The following is a 19,911-nucleotide window of genomic DNA, read 5'->3' on the forward strand; positions in this document are numbered from 1 at the left end:
CTCAGCTGCCATGAGTGTAATGGAGATGTATACAGTTGTGTCTGTTCATTTCACAGTATTGTCGGAGAGGAGTGATATACGTGGAGGCTAGTGCAGTCTTTTCAGAAGTATTTGTACGAGAGCTGACGCACATATTTCTGTATCTATGCTGTGAAAACCCAGGGTTTAGGGGACAAGCTGTCAATGAGAGTATGCTATCCCCTTCAGGGGGCATTATTCAATTTGCCGGGAAACAGATGAGCATGCTGGGAAAGTTGACGGTAAGTAAGGTAATTGAATAATTATGACATTTATCCTTGTTCCGAAGTTGTAACATTCATCTCGGAGGCTTAAAATATTAAATTTGTGATTTTCTTGTATGTCCCTGCTCTCAGAATATTCCGCTCGCATGGCAACTGCAGGCTCTCCATCAAATGTGTGTTAATTCACTTCCACCAAAGTCATCTTCAACCGTGATTCCAAGTCTCAGCTCAGTTTTTTTCTTTAAAAAAAAAAAAAAAAAAAAGCTAGAGCATTTTGGTTATATCTTAAATAGATGAATATAATTACACAAGCCTCTCTCTCTTTTTTTTTTAATTTACAGAAGAGTGAGAAAAATAAATATTGGTTTCTGTGCCTGCAGCTAAAAGAAAATTGGGGACAGTATATTTTGCTGGATTGTCAGTTTTCTCTCCACAGTATTTTTGTGTCAGAAAATAGTTTGATTTGTACCATAGAGTAGAATATCTTCCTTTAGTTTCCCTTCCCCTCCCCCTCTTTGTTTTCCTCTCCTTCCTTCTCCCTCTCCTCCTTCCCTCCAACCCTCCTTTAAATTTAAATTTTAGCATCCTTAACCTACAACCCCCAGAAGGCTAGCCTCTACAATTCTTCTTGCCCTTTATTTTTCCTCTCTTCTGTCTTTCTCTTCATTCCCTCTTCTTTGGTCAAATCTCTTACCAGGGACAGATTAACTGATTTTTTTTTTTACCTGCTACCCTTGGTTAGCTCTTTTCCTGGAATGTGCATTTACTCTCTCGATTCAGCTTCTTCCTGGTTTCTTTACACTACACTGTATCTGTTTCTGAAACTGTATCTGCCAGGCCTCCCTGTGTGGTCCCATTCATCTTTCCTTTTAGTGCTGCATAGTACTTCTCACATTGGTTTTATGAACTGTCTCATGTGCCTGTGCTCTGCCTCACTGATGCAGACAAAATGAATATTTGAGAGTAAGAAGAAATGTGACGACTGGCTTGTGTTGGTTGTCTCAATCTTTGCTGCTTCCACCTGTCTTAAGTATTTCTGCTCCATAGTCCTGGATATGCTTTACCCTAGCATCCCAGTGTCCAGAGTAGTGTCCTACAGCCAGAGACACTTGAGAGAAACTTATTCAAGTTAGCAATTTTATGTTGGGTAGAGAAATGTTTTACATTCCTAACGTCAATACATATTTCTGAGTACTGTCATCAAATCACATTGTATCGAAAAACAAGGAGACAAAACATATTTTGAGACCATTGTGTTCCATGGTGCTCATCCAGAACTGTATTCAACGTCTTAGAACACAAACTAAAGAAGTAATTGTTTTTTTTAAAACCATTTACAGATTACACTGAGCACCGTGGAGGGTTGTATAGAATTTAAATATTACAGAGACGGCCCAGCAACATTTATTTAGAACTGCTATGTGTAGAATGGCTGTGTTACTATGTACCACTTACATGGAAGATGTAGATAATTTAGACTGCGTTTCTCGTGAGGGATATGTCATCCGATATAATTTAATTCCAGCATCAGTCGGACTTCATTTCCAGAAAATAGTGTACTGTCAATCATATTTATAATTCTGACTTTGTGGCCTAGCTGCATGCTGTTTGAGTACTTAGATTCTATGCTCCCTTCCTAGGTCTCAGACAGGTAAATGAATCCTCTGGGAATGATGAGGTCAGAAAGATTCTCACACCTCAACCTCTTACTACTGGAATCCTTAGCATATATTCCAATATTGTTTTTAAATTATTAGTATTATTCGTACTATCAGTATGCCCGGCTAGCGATCAATTAAGACACAGGCACTTGGTATATTTTAAAATATCCAGAGTTAACCTAGGGCAGGGCAGACATCAATCCTTTAAACTACCTCCTACAGTGGGGCAGGTATCACAATCCCATGCCATCTGCTTCTAATAACTTCTACCAAGCTACCTCCCATCCACAATCCCAAATACTTGCTAATGTTCTTCATCTGGGCCGGATTCTCCATCCACGCCAGCCATGTGATTCTCCTCCAGCTAACCCATGGCAGTCTTCCTCTCTTCCCTTCAGGTCTCTCTCCTTTCTCCTCATGGCAGTCTTTCTTTTACTTCTTCCCAGGATCTCTCTTCTCTCTCTCTCTCTCTCTCTCTCTCTCTCTCTCTCTCTCTCTTTCTCTCTCTCTCTCTCTCAGCCCTACCTATCTCCTCTGCCCTGCCCAGGTGGGATGGCTTTTTGTTAATTAGCATCAAAATACATCAGACCATCCCCCAACATTCCAGGGTCTCAGACATGCTAAGCAAGAGCTCTTGATTCCCTAGTCCTGACAGCTATGATTACACCATCAACTATAATATCTTCCATTAAAGAACAATCTTACAGAATTTTCCACTTTTGTGCGTGATTCCTCTCTTTGGGTCTCGGGGCATAAACAGAGGGAAAGGAAGTCATACCCCAGACACATCCCCAGCCCTGACAGACATGTTCTTATTACAAACCAGTGTCAGCCATTCCATAAGGGAATTCCCTTTTTCTGTGCATACTAGGTTGTGAATTTATTGACTTTCAGAGCCATGAAGATAGAAAGCTTGGTGGGCCTGGTGTCAAAATCCCAACCCTAAGTAATGATGAAGCAGGAAGATGGTGAGTGTGAAGGCAGCCTGCGCTACCTCGTGGGACCAACACAAACCTGAGGCAGCTCGTAGGTTCATAACTCAGGCCTCTTTGGACAATCAAGAGAACCCTCGGAACTCTCTCATTTCTTTTCTTTGACCTTAATCTAAAGATGATGATAGCATCTAAACAATTTCCGAGCCATGACTGAAACACTGATGATATACTCAGATGCTTGGACCAGTCTAAAGTACACGGTAACGGTACACAATCAAGCTTGGGTATCAGTGTCCAATTCCTGTCACCAACACTGCTGTTACTACTAGTTAGTAGCAACTACTGTTAGCTTCTGATGACAGTAGCTATGCATGGGTGAATGTCCCCCAAAAGCCTGCCTGACAAAGGCTTAACCTGCCAGGTCATGGTTCTGCTATAGTGCATGCCTTCTCTGAGCTAGGGCCTGGGCATGAAACCTGCCTGTTGCGGTTACAAATTTAAAGCTGTTAGCAGAATACCCGGCCGCTTCTTGTGTCTGGTTTCTTGTCGTCGCAGAATCAGTAGCTCCCTCCATCATGTGTCCCAACATGGTCTACTGACTGCACACCACAGGCTCAAGGGAGATGGAACCAACTGACTGTCCATGGAAACATCCCAAACTATGAATTACAATAAACTGTTTCTCTTTTTAAAATCATTTAGTTCCGGTATGCTCTTGTAGTCACTGAAATTTGACTAACAACTAGTATCCTCAATCAGTCATTTACACATGATTGCACATTACATGATTTAAAGTACTTCCCTTTCTGAAAATGGAAATTTACTTTCTCTACCAGGGGTGCCGTTTACTCTTTCTGACGGCATTTTCAGATTTCCTCCTAACAGGCCGAAACCAAATGACTCCAGAGCAGACTCCTGGGAACCCAGTACCACCAAAGCTACTTCAGCACTTGAAACTGACTCAAATCAGTAGCTCTCAATAGGAGCTTACAAAGATTAAAATGGATGGGAATTTACATTCTAATTTGCAATCAGCCATCTCTTTGACTTACTCTAGCTCTTGATCAAGAGGTGAGACTATCACATTTGCCTTTCTAATATAGTCACAATACAAAACAGGCCTAAATTATCCCCTTGAAACTTGTACATAAGCATTTTAAACATGCATGCACAGCCATCTCCCATTCTCTCCGTTCTCTCTTTACACAGGTTAGTGTCTGTCACTAACCTTTGCTTTCTGCCCTCCAATGTTGCCATCTGTTTGGTTCACTTAAACCTGTTTAATGACATTTAGACTTGATTTGTTTGCCTTAAAGATGGGCAATTCTTATGTATTTCTTGCCTGCAATAATAATAAAGAAGATAACAGAACAGAATATTAGTCAGAAATGCCATTGTCATACTAGCCCAGCATTCTTCCAATATGTTTGCACTACCTGTTGAGTATATAGGAGTGAGTGTGAAGCCAAGTGTCCCTTGTGCTTCTATTCAGCCACAGGAAAACATCACATGCTCACCTCTCTTTTACTGTGATTTGTCACAGTAGCTGCATAACTAAGAGGCACCAACTAACTTCAACCAGGTCTGCTTGGCACATGCCATGTTTGTCTTCTTCTTCAGTCATAGTTTTTAAGAAGCTGTTGCTGTGACCTGAAGATTATGAGTTTCATATGCCTCCCCTCAGACCTGTGAATATTTTTCCTACCACAGTGAAGGTGGCGGCTCTAGAGATGCCGAGGTGGCTAAGGCCCTCTCCTGCTTTTTACAGAGGACAAGAGTTTGGTTCTCAGAAGGCATGTTGGGTGCCTCAAAATAGCCAGAAAGGCCAACTCAATGGTGATCTTACACCTCCATCCTCCATAGACATCTGTACTCATGTGCAAAAACCCATCACATACACACACACACACACACACACACACACACACACACACTTAAAAATAAAATAAATATTTTTTTTAAATGCAGATAGGACTTTTAACACCAGACTGCTAAGTCCTAATCCTGCCTCTAGCAGCCTGTGACCTTGAAGAAAGAAGAAATTATCTCCTAGAACTTCCATTTTCTCACCTTTAAGATAGCTACTTTACAATCAAAGTAGTATCAAAGGAAACTGTGCTGAAGTGAAGTAAGGAAGATGCTGGGCAAGTCTGTTGCAGTAGTGAAGGGAAACCCAGTTGTGGTCAAAACTCAACTTCAGGGAGATAGAAGGTGGAGAGCCCCAATAGCTGGGGTGGAAACATTCCTGGCCAGCTGTGCTTACATATTAGCTGTGGAAATGTGCTCCCGTCTTTGTCATAGGCAGTGGTTTTGAACCTTGAAGCATGTTTAATGTGTGCATATCATCCCACAGAGACCGGGTCATAGGAGTTCCTCATTGGTTTTTTTTTTTTCCACAATGATGGATCTGTCCTAGAGAAGGATCATTGTGAATTGCAAAATTGATTAAGAGACATTTGAAAAGACATACAACTCGAAGGAATATAGCAGATGTTATAGTGATAATGCCTTTAAAAAACAATGAAGGGTCAGGGGGAATTCAGCCTGGAAGAGGGTATAGGGAGAGATGGTAATCTAGAGGTACTGCTAATTTGGTTCCCAGGAATCTCTTGCAAGGATGGCTTCAGGCAGGAAAGGGAAGTGATGGTTGATTGAAGAGAAAAGGGCCTCCTGGGAGTGAAAGCAGTGATTGACAGTGTGGGGTCACTGACAGAAAGCAGCAGGGATCTGAGACAGGGACTGACAAAAAGAGCAATTTAAGTGTCAAACAGAGACCCTGAGGGTCCCGGATATGATGTAATAGTTACAGCTGGAAGGCAGTAGCAAGGAAGGCAACAGTCTGACTCTGACATAGAACTGTGAGAAAAAGAACAAAACCACAGACTATTAGCACAGACGAAAGCTCCCACCAGGAAGATGAGAGGCACGCCAGAGTTGGAATCTTGCTCAGACTTTTTACAGGCTTCTGTGGACCCTCCCCGACTGTCTCTCCTTCATGATTGGTCCTACCTGGGGTATCCTCCCTGGAAGAGATTTTTTTCCTCTCAGCCAGCCACTAGTAGTTTTGTAACAGTTGTAATGACAGCCCTGGGAGCAAGGAGCAGCCCTTCTTAAAGCCTTTGCCAGGATTGGCCCAAGTTCTGGTGACTCCTTGCCTCTTCAGAAGAATCTTGTTTAAACTTTGATTCATGTGAAGAAAATGTTGAGGCCCCAATCATAACATCTGTGTTGGTAAAACTATCAGCAATTACCAAGAAGTATTAATTATTGATGATTGGTAAAATGGCCAATGTCAAAAGTCAAATCTCTCTGAAATGAGGTTTTTTACTCATGGTAGAAGCTAGCCTGGGACAGGCTTTTCATACAACTACCAGCGGTAAGCCTAGCAAACAGCAGAAAGTATGTCTGTTGGAACTAAGAACATTTTTTTAAAAGACACTTGGAGACTAAAAAATAAATTAGTTGCTTTGAACTCACGTTGGCTTTGGACAAAAGAGGAAGGAGAGGGGAAGGTTGCCTTGGAATAGTAGGGCATTGAGTAAGGAGAGGTGCTTGCCCATTTGACTGGGTTAGGATCCATGGTGTGGGTGGCTCTTGGGGGTTGGCCTGACAGTATTATGTCAAAGTTGCTCCATGCTTTGAAGGATGGGCATGTCTTTTGGTTATAACTAGTAGTAGTTAACTCATTAACCTCTCTTATCCATCCACTCTACAACTTGGCCTATTTAGTCATATAGGCCATCTTGGAAGTTTTCTTTTATTATGAGCACAGGGCTTAGAGTCAAGCAGGCCTCCCAACAAATTCCTACGAAGTGAGACCAGTAAGTTACTTAATCTTTTAAGATTTCCCTTTGACGTAAGTAATATGAGATTACAAACACCTCCCCTATTAGCTCTACTTTGGATTAGTGACATCTTGGGCATTAAAAGCCACATGAGCATTTGTCGATCAGTGGTAGCTTATATTGCCACCCTTATCAGCCTCTTGCCCAATCAGCCCAGCAGCACATGTGAAATAATCAAAGAGGGTACAAGAAGCCTGAAGCTGGTCTTATGCTCATTGACTTTCACCGGAAGCTGCCAAGTGCTCAGTGCTGATGCCTCCTACCACTCCTCACAGGCTGCCTATGCACTGGCAAGTAAACCTGAGCTCTCAACTGGGCACCATGTGATGAATGTTTCCCTTGTCCTGGAAACTCATTAAATGCTCTTCATAAGTAAAATAAGTGGCCATTAGAAAAGGTTTTCACAAGAAAAATTTAATAGTCAATTAAAAAGGCTTAGATCCTAGATACAAGTCCACTCTCATAATGAGCTTTTTACCCTTATAGATTTAAAAGTTGTACCTAAACAACTGGTAGTGTCAGCCTGGTACGCGGCTTCTGAAGAAACAGGAGAAACCTGCTCACCCCACAAGACCTCTGAGGACTGCACAAAGAAGTGACCCACCTAATTCCATCTATGTAGATCAATGAATTTGGGGGGCTTACTTACGGATCCTGGGGATTTACTTACAGGAGCATGGATTGTTCAACACAGCTATGTCAACAAAAAGGTCACCCCAGGGTGAGAACTCAGAGTCACAGCATCCCTAGTGGTCCTTGCATAATCTCCAGGCAGCTCAGCCAGTTGTAGTCTCCTGTCCCCAGGAATATTTTTTACTGTTGCATAGCCTTGGAGACCCAGCTTTGTGAATATTGCAAGTTTTAGCTTTCTAAGACTTATACGTTTGGTTTACTTCTGAATCTTATAAGCTGTCCTTCTTTGTAGAATTTGTCTCAATCCTGAGGGAATTTCTGCACACCACTACTACCACTACCACTATTACCAGCACCAGCACCAGCACCAGCACCAGCACCACTACCACAATCATTATCACCACCATAATCAAGGCCACTGCTATTACCACCACCACCACCATCACTACCTCTACCGCAACCACCACAAAACCATCACCTCCATCATCATCACTACCACGATCACCACCACCACTATCACTACCACCACCACCAACAACAATAACATTACCACCACCACTACCATCATCACCACCAACAACAACAATAACATTACCACCATCACCACCACCATCACCATTATTATCATGTATCTCTGACTCAGTGAGTACCAAGATTTTATCATGAAACTCAATAAGCCTTTTGAGTAAAGCTATCTCCCTGCTAATATGGTGCAGAATGCCATGGCTGTTCACCAATTAGGGATGTGCTTGCTGCATGATGAACACCCTGTATGTGCTCAGAAGCAAAGACAAGACATTGAGCAAAAAAGTTTTGTGGACAAATGGATTGAACTAGAAATGATCATAATAAGTGAGTTCACCCAGAAGCAAAAAGAGTTAAATGGTATATACTCACTTATATCGAGACACTAGTCCAAGGGATACGTCCCCATGAAAAACTTTACCTACCAGGAAAGTGGGTCAGCGGGGAAGACATCCTATTGAGACTTTAGGTGTGAGAAGCCTGGGAGAATGAGGAAATAGAAGGATCCAGAGGGTCCTGGAAAACTACAGGCAGGTCTGGGCCCTGGGGTCCTCCTCAAACTATGGCACCAGCAAAGGAAAATATAAGCAGTAAACTTCGAACCCCTACCCAGACTAGCTGATGGACAGGACATTCTCCACCGTTAAGTAGAGAAGGAGATCTGACTTTCACACAAACTCTGGTGCCCCATATTTGACCATGTCCCTTGGATGGAGAAGCCTGGTGGCACTCAGAGGAAGGATAATAGGTCACCAAGAAGAGACTCAATACCCTATGAGCATATACAGGGAGAGAAGGTCTCCCTCAGTCACAGACATAGGGGAGGGGGATAAGGGGGGAAGCGGGAGGGAGGGAGGAATGGGAGGATACAAGGGATGGGCTAACAACTGAGATGTAATATGAATAAATTAATATAAAAAAAAAAGAAAGTTTCCGAACGTTTTGAAAAGGAATTACAGACCTCGGAAAGGAAAACAGTAAGAGAAATTTCAAAGCAACCTTGTTTGTTGTTTGCTTATTTACAAATGGAATACAGTTGTCTTTTTGCTCTCCTCTATTCAGTCCTTTATATAACTCAGCACATGTACTGAGCAGCTAATGAGAAAACAGCAAGCCTGCTTATCACACCACGACAGAGGACAGCGAAGAGCCAACTGCTCACTGTTAGTGATATAAGCAAAAGAACCCAGCTTCTTTGGTTCTCCATATTGAAGTGAAGAAAAGCAACAGGAAACCACACCGCTCTGTTGACAGCGGTAATGGGGCACTCTAGCAGCACCTCCAGCCTGTCAGCATCTCTAATTAGACAGCAAACGTTAACTCCATTACCCTTCTGTCTTCATTCCTTGTTTGCAGCACACCAACCATCTTGTTTGTTTCCTCTCTACTCACAGAAATGGTCCAAAATTCCCTCGTAGATAAAATAGTGTAGTCTATTTGATGGGAATACAGTGTCTGTACAACTCAGATGATATTTTCTCAAGTATACTACCTGGAATTACAGTGTACAAATGAGTAAAAACCGCTCCTGTTTATTCTTCGGGTCAATCTAGAATGCTATTTTTCAAAATCTTTTTAAAAAACATTTATGTTTTGTCCAATCTGAAAAACTGGGTCAGTCTAATAGCTGATTTAGCTACAGTGAACTTACGGGTTTGGGTGGTATTTCATGTCCAAGGGCGGACACTGTATGTCCACACCTTAATCCACACAACCGTGAATGTGCTCTTATTTGGGGAAAGGGACTTTACAGACAGAATTAAATGAAGACTTCAATTAAATCCTCCTGGGTTGTACGGATGGGCCGTACATCTGGTGAGGAGAAATGTCTTTATAAGATGTTAAGAATGGAGACTAGATGAAGGCTGTGTAAAGACCGAGGCCGACTTGAATTCTGCTGCCTGTGAAGAATTCTGAGAACTGATAACATCTGGAAGAGACAGGAATAAGGAGAACACATGCTACTGCCAAGCCCTACCTTTTAGATTTCTGGTCTCCAGAACGGGGAGGGAATATATACAAATTGCTCCATGTCACTAACTTTTCCCTAGAAAATGAACATGTGCACGCTGTGTTAGCTCTACCGTACCCCTGGAAACAGCAGTCATCACCTTAAACTATGAGCAAGCTACTTGATGCATTAGGAAATAAAGCGCATTTAAGTATAGACAAAAATCAAATGAGCAAATCACTTAATTTATTAAAATACGAGTTTCCTCATACTTCTTTCATCAGAAAACTGTACATTTTCAAATGGCTTTCTGCCATCCTCATTGTGGATCTGACTAAAAGCAGTGACCAGCATTCTTGCCACAACTGGTCTCAAAATTTCCACCACCAGACAGCTTAGTCCATTACTTCTGAGTTCAGCCTCTCAAATTTTCAGGGCATGGACAGCTTACAGGGTAGTTATTTGACAGAATACACACAAATGGCTTCCAGTGCAATTTTCATTAAAGCTCTTTGTTCTCCTTCAAAATACCATGGCTGGAGCCTTCACTCTCTGCATTCACCCCGCATTCCATGTCAGCCCAAATCTAATTGTATACATTTACTGCAGCTCATTTCTTTATTCTTCTCTTGTTGTTGCTGTTATGAGGTGTGTGTGTGTGCGTGTGTGTGGTGTGTGTGTGTGTGTGTGTGTGTGTGTGTGTGTGTGTGTGTGTGTAAAACTTTTCTGTGGGGTTTAAACCTAATTTAGTATGATATAAGCTCTCTCTTCACTGTTTTTTTTTTAATATAATTTACACTACCTTAAGCTGCCTTGCATGCTTCAGACAATTTCTGCAATAGTCTCTTGAGATATGTTTGCCAAATTCTAAATTAATAATGTTTTGGTGAAGACCTTTCTTGTAGCCTGTAAGTTAAACAGAAATTATGACCTAGTTAAGGTCTGAGCAGATGACTTGAGTAAATGACATAGTTGGCCTTCTAGTGTTGTCCTATGTCCTTATGGAAGTTATCTCGGGGTGAGGTTTCAATTTGAAGAAGCACACACAACACAGAAAACTAGGGCAAGTTGGTGTCTTATTCAGATATGTCCTGATTCTGATGAGAGGTGTTTCAACACTGCCTACTAGGAAGCAAGGTAGGGATGACCTGTCTTAGTGAAACTACTTCAAGAATATGATTGCTATTTCTTCAATTAAATTATTATAAATTATTCAAATAAATTATATATTTATTTGATAATATGGGCAATTATTATATTTTATATAATATAAAAATATTAACAATGTTAGTATAAAAATGAAGTTAACATTTAGTGTCATCGATCAGTATGAAATAGTCACTTAATCTAAAATGTACATACAAGATGGTAAACCTTATGGGGCACAAATGTAGTCCAGAGTGTTTGCTTTGGTATAAAAGTCTATGAAATTGAGCTCTCTTGGTCCAGGAGTTGAGCATTTGTTATAGCAAATGTTTAATTATTTAAGTTATAGTTAGGGGAATTGACTACATTTTATTTTTTTTAGCAATTAAGAAAAATGTGGACAGCTCTAACACTTCTGAGTTTTATTCACTGATTCTACATTACATGGTGTGTTCTCAGTAGTAACAGAATAGTGTGTCTGAGCAAGTATTTAGTAGGTGAACAGAATCAAACTTAAAGCTTCTTCAAAAGGAAGTGACCTATTCATTCACAGCCATGACTTTTCTCACAGCCTCCGAAAGACCTATGGTGGAAATCTTGGAGGATCATAAAGTCCTCCCAGTCACCAGAGCTGGGCATGGCTTCTTTCTTCTTAAGCCCTCATACAGAAAACTTAACACATAGGTATGAGCATGTTTTCCTTCCCTTATGCAACTGCAGACATCTGGATATCGTGTTAGTCCCAGGAAAATAATAAATATTCATAGAACACTAATAAGTGCATACATGAGTTGGGCAATTTGCAGGTTCAAGAAATGGCTGCAAAGCTATGTGACTGGCTTAGAGACTTTTGCAAGCTTAGGCATTCTGTGACTTCACTGGGAATAAGGAGGGCTTTCTAAAGCTTCGTTCTCAAAAGCTCGTAGACAAGTGCACAGTGGTTTTGCCAATATAAAATTTATAAGGTGTTATGAGAGGCATTCATTTAAAAATTGACCTCCAGACATCATTGTATAAAGGCTAACACTGCCATCTAGACAGCACTGCCTAGTTCTCAGTACAGTCACATCCTATATACCAGAGAGGGCAAGTGTAATGGTCAAGTAAGCATTAGTGGGGATGATTTGAGTTCACAGGGTCAGTACTGTTGGACTGGGTCCTCTCTGAATTTTAGAGAAGAACTTGTGAAAAATAAATAATGAATGGTTATGGAGGAGTGAGACCTTTTCCACAAAGAAAATGGGATGGAAATCTTGGATTGGTGATCTCAAGCTGCTATCTGACGTCTCAGACCTTAAAGTCTTCCATGTAGAAGAGACGATGACTGCCATTTCCAGAATGAGTGCCCAGTGAAAATGAGGTGACTTGAGGACATTATTCGCTTCGCTTCCTAGGTGGAGACTTTGCCGAGAGTAGGACTCAACAAGGTTAATTATACTATAAAGCAGATAGACAGCCAGGCTTGTTTCATCCCTCCTGTCACTATGTCTTACTAATAGGGTATAGAAAAGTCATTTTAATTATATAAAACAGTTTAATTATGTGACACTGAGGATCTAGAGGTAGGCTATATCTCTACAGTCTACTTCCCAGTAACATCTTAAATCTCTTAATGACGTCTTCTTTTCTTGGTGTGCATAGGAAGGAGGTGGCTGATCATCAAAGAGCATAGCTCCAGTGGCATACAGGAGCTGGAGTGTTGACAACAGTGTCCCCATCAGCGTCAGTCCTGTGATGCAGTTTGTTTTAAACTGACCAGCTCAACATAACAAATATGGCTGGCACATGTTTTTTTTTTCTTTTTCTGTATTGAGTCACTGATTTGAATGTCTGTGTTAGCCTCTTTTCCTTCTATTGATACTGAAAGAGAATTTTTAATTAGCATTAAAGCAACCAGAACAGCAGAGCTCTCTAACTCATAAGTGCAGGTCGACAGGTATGCTAGCCCAAGGTCCCAGATGATAAGTCACAAAGAATGCAGAGCTAGGAGACAAAGGCCTATTGAGTGTTCCAGGGACCGGCTGGCCATAAAAGAAAGGGAGGACACACAAGGACAAATTCCTGAGAGAAACAGGTACTGGACATGGTCGAGTGAGTAATGAGCCAAGACCCCTCATTCGATCTTATGGTGTTTGCTTAATCCCCCCTTGAGACCCGCACACAATGTTCCAGGTTTGAGTTTAACCAGATGTGTCGTTAGCTCAGATAAACATCTACCCTCAGGTTCCGAGAAAAACAGGAACCAAGGACTGTTCCCGTGTGATTAAGTCTGACCTTACCCCGGATCTGCCTACGCAATTTGCTGATGTTCAAATGTTTGAAACAACCAATTGTGTGTGGCCGCGCCAAAACTTCCCGCTCCCCCCCTGACCCTTGCCCATATAAACCCTAAGCTCCTGGGCTTCTGGGTCGACCCCTCTGTCTCCTGCGTGAGATACATGTCGACCCAGAGCTCCGCCAATAAACTGCCTCATGTGTTTACAGCAAGACGGTCATTTGTGTATCTTTGGGTGTGCGCCATCCCGAGGCTTGAGTGAGGGTCTCCCTTTGGGGGTCTTTCAATACAAAGATGGGACATCAGGCAATAAAAGAAAGGGAAATGTGTCCAACCCTTGTCTATTCTGTGTAGCTGAGCATTTCTCAGTTATCAGTCAATTTACTGGTGACTTTTTAATCACATAGGCAGTTTCTTCTCAGCCTGACTTCCCTTCTACGTTCTTTCCACTTTTATGTTTGTTTTGCTTTAAATTTTTCTAGGTTGAGGATGATCCCTAACTAGCAATCCTCACTCAACTTCCCAATCTAATCTATTCTTCTTCTTGATCATCCTAGTTTTATGGGAGGAGCCTTGGGCCTTTGGTGGGCCCTGGCTTTCACTGTCTTGTCATGTCCTAAGAAGTATTTTGGACTTGCCCTCTGCTCTGACTAGGGGCTGTTTGATGTCTCAGCATTGGTTTTAGATTTTTGTCTGTCCTCTGAGGATGACTATTACTGCCACTTTCATCCACAGATCCCTGATGCCTAGTAGAAAATTTCTGATTCATTCCCCAACTCAGTGTGCCTGTGTGCATTTTTCACTTGGCTTCCATATGCACAACTCAAGAGGCCATAGGAGCTTTGGAATCTCATCCAGTTTTTCCAGTTCCTCTTACAGTCCACACTCCAGACTTTTGTGGTCGCCTCTTGCTCGCTAGCCCCTTCACTGCGCTGCCTGTCTTTGCTCTCTGTCATCCCATCACGCTAGCTTCACCCCTGGTGCAGGAAGGAAGGGACACAAGTGTCCTTCAGAGGAATCTAGTCCTCTAAGAGTCAACCAAATGCCTTCTGTGAAATGTTGAAAAGAAATTTAAAAATAAAATTCTTCTGTTTCTTAGACTTACCCTAAAGAATCAGAATTGGGATCATACTCAGCCCTCTCTTGAAGGCTTTGGTCTACTTATGTCCAAATAAACTTCGTCTTACTTTCCTTGTTGTATGCATTTCATTTGGCTAAAGTGGGAGGTGAGAGAAATCTGGGTGTGACTTACCCAGATGATGAAAACAGTCTTATTATATAGCTTTATCAGGCACTGGGCCACATGGACAGAGAAAAAAACATGTGGCAAAGAAGATGGCGACACAGTTTCTGATGAGATCCTTAATATTTAATTGAGCTTGCACATTTACCACCATTGGCACCAAAATATGTTAATGTGAAAATCACAGAACCACAGAGATGCCGGACTCCTGAGTGGCAGCTGACGTGTTGTTGCGTTTCTGGATGGGAAGCTCTTGATATGTGGATATTAATTCAATTTATGCCTCTTGTCTTTAGGGAGCAGAGAACCAAAAAATCCTAATTTTCAGTTTTATTCATGGAATATTACACAGGGTCAGCTCATATTCTGTTCTCTGTGTTGACGCTGGCACGGAGGGATGAGGACAGAGCAGGCAGGCTTCTTACTCCAAGGGGACTTGCTCCTGGTGTGCGTGAATCACAACACATATGCGCTCTGTGTTCAAGTTCAGCAATGTGTAAGTAGAAGCAAGCGTTCATAGGAGAAAACTCAATTCTTTGACTCTATGACTGACACTTAGGGCTGGCTGGTGTCATTATATGGTTTTCATTCCAAGAACCTACAGGGTTATTACTCTAAAGCAAGGTTTCCCTCAGTCCCCTATGCCTAGAAATTCCAAGTCCATGTTTTCCTTATTCTTATCATCATCATCATCATCATCATCATCATCATCATCATCACTACTATAGATGTTGTTTTTCTTTTTCTGTCACTCTTCACTTTGAAAAATCTGTCTTTGACATAGCAGTTTTCATGAGCAAGCAAATAGTCTCTTTTCTCAGCTCACTGGCAGCAAAATGCAAAAATCTCAAACACTGTGCCATATTTTCCATAATCCTTTTGTCCTTATAGTCTGTCACATGTTATGAATTCTGTGCCACTTCCAACATTCCTATTTTTTTAATGCTCCTATCAGAATTCTGCCTTTGAGCTCCAGGATTTGTTATTCTTAGCCTGGACTCTTTGGGCCCAGACATTTACATAATTTATTCAAGTGGGCTTTTCCTCTATATTGACAACTCAAGCCTTGCTTTACCGGTAACATGTGACTTTCTTCTCAGCAATCATGAAGATTTGACATATTTCATTGCTTGTGGCCTGTCTACCCCTAAGAACTGACAGCTCAGCTCTTAAGAAACAACTATCGTGTGAAGTTGAGTCAAAGAAAAGTTGAAATAGGTGTGTTAATCTCACAGAAGGTACATATTACTACAAGAAAAGATATGTGATAAAGAGGGTTATTGAATTATTATAAGTTGTTCACTCCTCTATGATGAGACAAATGCTAACCTACAGGTGCCTAGAAAAGAGGATTATAGTGCACAAGAAGAAATGGAGTTCCACCCTCAGTCCCCACCCTCTCACTTTCATATCATCTATGTCCCACTAGCCCTCTTTCCTGAAGGCATCCTCACCTACCCCATGGTAGTCTTCTTTAGTCTTCTGGCTATGAAACACTTAAGTTAATAATTTATATTTAAATATTTGACTAGGATCCAAATATGTGAGAGAACATGCACCGTGTCTACCTGGATCCAGCTTGTTTCACTCAGTATAATTTTTCCAGTTTCATTTATTTATTTGAACATTTTATAATTTCATTTCTCTATATTTTTTAATTATTATAGACCAAGATTTAAAGCAGATTTGATATCTACTAAGACAATCATATTTCTTTGATTATTTTGTGTCAATTCATTTTTATATCTCACTCATACTATTTATAAGCAATGTGGAAACTGGGCTTTAGCATCTAAGTTACATCCTATTTCAAAGCATGGTGAGATGCTAACTTTTAATATTATGAAAACTGAATCCTCTTCAAGTAGACCTGGGCATAATATTCCAGAAAAACCATCCTCAGATGTTCTTTCAGGGAATAAATTCTGTTTTGTAGATGTATATGAATGTGATCTATGCATGTGCTGTGTGTGGGTCTGTGACCCTGTGAACATGAGAACAGGGGAAAATGTCAGGTGTCCTCCTCTGCCACTCTTTGTATTATTCCTTTGAGATAAGTTTTCTTAATTGAACCTGGGACAAAGTTGTCTGGCAACTAGTAAGCCTTAACCACTCTTATTCACTTCCCACAACAGCCATGGTGAACTTTTTATGTGGGTCCTAGGATTCGATCCCATGATCCCATTGCTTGTGCAATACCTACTCTCTTGTGCTTGTGCTCTTCCCTACTAAGCCATCTGTTGAGTCCTAGAAAGTAAATTCTTTACTTTAAAAATGTAATTATAAAAACATAATCACACACAATATACCTCAAGGTTTCTTTAAATAGTTATTTCAGTGTGCATGAAATGTGACTTTCTTCAACTGCCAAGAAACAAACAAACAAAAACCTCATACTCTGCTCTTCAGAAATATAAAAATTTCACAGAGCAAAGCTCATTTATATTCATAAGGCAGAAATGCATATTCATTTTATTCAAAAATCTGACTCCACCTCTTTATTTCTGGTGGAAATGTAACAGAGGAAGCTGAAAGTAAGCTAAAGTTCTCACCTCTTGTTTTGTCTGTCAAGATCCATTTTTTCTAGACTGTGTTTTAATGGGCCTATACATAAACATTTATACCTTATGATCTCAACTTTCTCCTCTCTTTTGATTAAAGAAGAATAGGTATCCCACCCCAAGCTGAAGATCAGACACAGCTTCATCCTCAAACTGCTGGCTGGATTCAGTTCCAGAGATGTAAACCCAAGTTATGAGCCTTCAATCCACTTTGTTTTTGAGGCAAATGGCAAGGTCCAGTGAGGCCCTTGTCAGTCTATGACTGCTCATTGATAGGGTTGGTCTTGTGTGGACCCAGTGCAGGTAACCTCAGCTCATGCCTGTTAGTGACTGCAATAATTGTATTACCTCTAAGCAACGGCATACCTTCACAATTTACCTTACCTTATGGCTCATATGTATTTCCTATTTCCTCTTCTGCAATGTTCCGTGAGCCTTCATGGGGATAGTATAAGTGACTTATTTGGGGCTGGACCCACATCTGTCACCTGCTTTCTGCATCTTGGTCAGTCATGAGCTCATCCATCACTATTCATCGGAAGGAGTGGCTTCTCTGATTAAGACTGGTAGATGCTTTCCTCTTAAGTTTTTCTCTAGTCAGCATGACATTATCTCTGGGCTTGTTGCATACTACCTTTGTTAAATTGAGATGTGCTCTCTGTATCCTTACATCCTCCAGGACTTTCGTCATGTAGGGATGTTGGATTCTGTCGAAGACCTTCTTTGTATTTAGTTAGATGATCATGTGGTTCCTGTCTTTGAGTTGGTTTTTGTGGTCGATCGCATTTAATGATTTACATATGTTGAAATATTCCTGCATCTCTGAGATGAAACTGACTTGATCGTGATGGATGGTGTTTTTAATATGTTCTTGAATTTAGTTTGGAAGTATGCTGTTGAGAAATTTTGTATCTATGCTCACCAATGAGACTGGCTTATAATTTTTTTCTTTCTTGGTTGGATCTTTATCTGGTTTTGGTATCAGAGTAATAATGGCTTAGTAAAAACAATTTGGTAGTGTCCTTCCTTTTCTATTTCACAAAATAATATGAGAGGTGTTGATGTTAGTTTATTTGGAGATCTCGTATAATTTTCTGTTTAAATGTATCTTTACTGCTTTGAAGCAGTTCCGAGGGAGAACATGAACCAGAGCAGTGGGAAAACTTAGTAGCTAAGATGACAAATGGTATACAAGAAATGGGGTTTTTATGTCACATGTCGTATGTACCATGTTTGTATAGCCATGTATGCATGTGGACTTGCCTGCGTATGCATGTGTGAGGGCCATGGGTTGATATCAGGTGTCTTCCTTTATCACTCTTTTGTGTTATTGTTTGTGAGACAGCCATTGAGCCTAGGACTCGCCATGTCAATTAGACTGGCTCGCCAATGAATCCCTAAGACCGGCCTATCTCCGTCTCCTGTGGCTGGAGTTACAGGTACATCCTGCCACACCTGGCTTGGTCATGAGAACTAGGGATCCAAAGTAATGTCCTCATGCTTACCCAGAGAACCATCTACACAGCCCCTTGTGGGATTTCTGCCTATTTTGCATCATGTGGGCTTTGCCAATAATGTCTGTTTGTCACATGTAGTTTCATACACAACTCGTCTCCTTAGCATCTTAAATCTATAGAGAATGGACTTTAGTACTATAATAATGAGGATAGGTTACCATGACGCACTGTGGAGTGCCTCTGTGCCTGGGCCACTGGTTCCCGTGTGTTCTTTAAGGATCTGATCATACACCTGTGAGGTGGTGTGGTCTATACTCTGATAAAGGACCCAAGGCATTTCAGTGAAGGGCTGAGGTATCTGCTGTGCCTGAGAAGACAGAAGTGAGGGACAAGGGCAGTTCTCTAGTATCCGTGAGTCTTGAGGCTCTGGAGAAGAAGGATGCTGCATTCAATTCTGAGAGAATAGCACCATGAAGTCACAGGGGCCTAAAACCTCCAGGCACACTAAAGACCCAAAGACATTCTTGACCTGGCTTGACATAACTACAAGGACAAGATATGACAAGGACATGTCAAAAATGAGGAGGAAGTCTTCTTGTACTCATGCCATGGTAAAAAGCATGGTATTCAATATACTTAGAGACTAGAGAATTAAAACAATGAAAGCATAATTTATGTCTGTGTATATAAACATATATCATAAATTATATTAATAATTTGTTATCTTGTACCTTGGCTCATTGGAGGAATGTATTCATACTGTCATTTATGGGACTCTATCTGGGGATGATCCTTCACTGCGTATTACAATGATTAGAAGAGTTTGTACTGAAATGAGAACCCAGTGTGGAGAGTTCTTAACATTAAATGTGTAAGCAAAAGGTTCACATCTATTTGTGTTTTTTTTTCTTTTTCTAGGATCAGACATTGTTCAGTGGTTAATAAAGAACTTAACAATAGAAGATCCAGGTAAATAAATCATTTTTGCATTGCTAGACTTTTTCTCTCTGTGGTTTTGATAAATATGTTTTCTCAAGGCTATTTAAAATAATAATCAAGCAAATCTCATGATAATGAACATAATTAAAGTTAATGATATTTAGCATTTACACAATGTCAACATACATACAACTAAAATAATCCATTTTATATTATTTAAATATGGTTATTTGTGATTTTTACAATAGATTAAAAAACTATATATACATAAATATTATACATGTAATCTATAGCAAATGGTTGTGAAATACCACATTAGAACACTTTAAAGTAAATCTCATTAATTTATCACTTGCCTTAGTTCTATTTTTTAATTGAGATTGTAAAAATGTTTTTGTACTTCTAATTTTTGGCCATTTGTGTGTATGTTTAGTACTCTCACTGAAATCCTAAACTCAATTACTCTGGTAGACATGATCAGTTCTGCAGCAGAGCACT

At 40.6% G+C, this 19,911-nt stretch overlaps 1 protein-coding gene across 4 annotated transcripts in view; it reads left to right on the forward strand.

Moving 5' to 3' along the window:
* The window catches only part of RGS7 (regulator of G protein signaling 7), a 379,817-nt gene that overhangs the window by 249,868 nt on the left and 110,038 nt on the right, over nt 1-19,911 (forward strand). For all 4 annotated transcript variants that reach the window (XM_084792712.1, XM_084792714.1, XM_084792715.1 and 1 more), the window contains exon 4: nt 19,393-19,443. In XM_084792712.1, the coding sequence (XP_084648838.1) occupies nt 19,393-19,443 (51 nt within the window). The remainder of the gene's footprint in view (nt 1-19,392; nt 19,444-19,911) is intronic.

Source organism: Acomys minous, assembly GCF_964271855.1.
Source record: "Acomys minous genome assembly, chromosome: 1".
NCBI lineage: Eukaryota > Metazoa > Chordata > Mammalia > Rodentia > Muridae > Acomys > Acomys minous.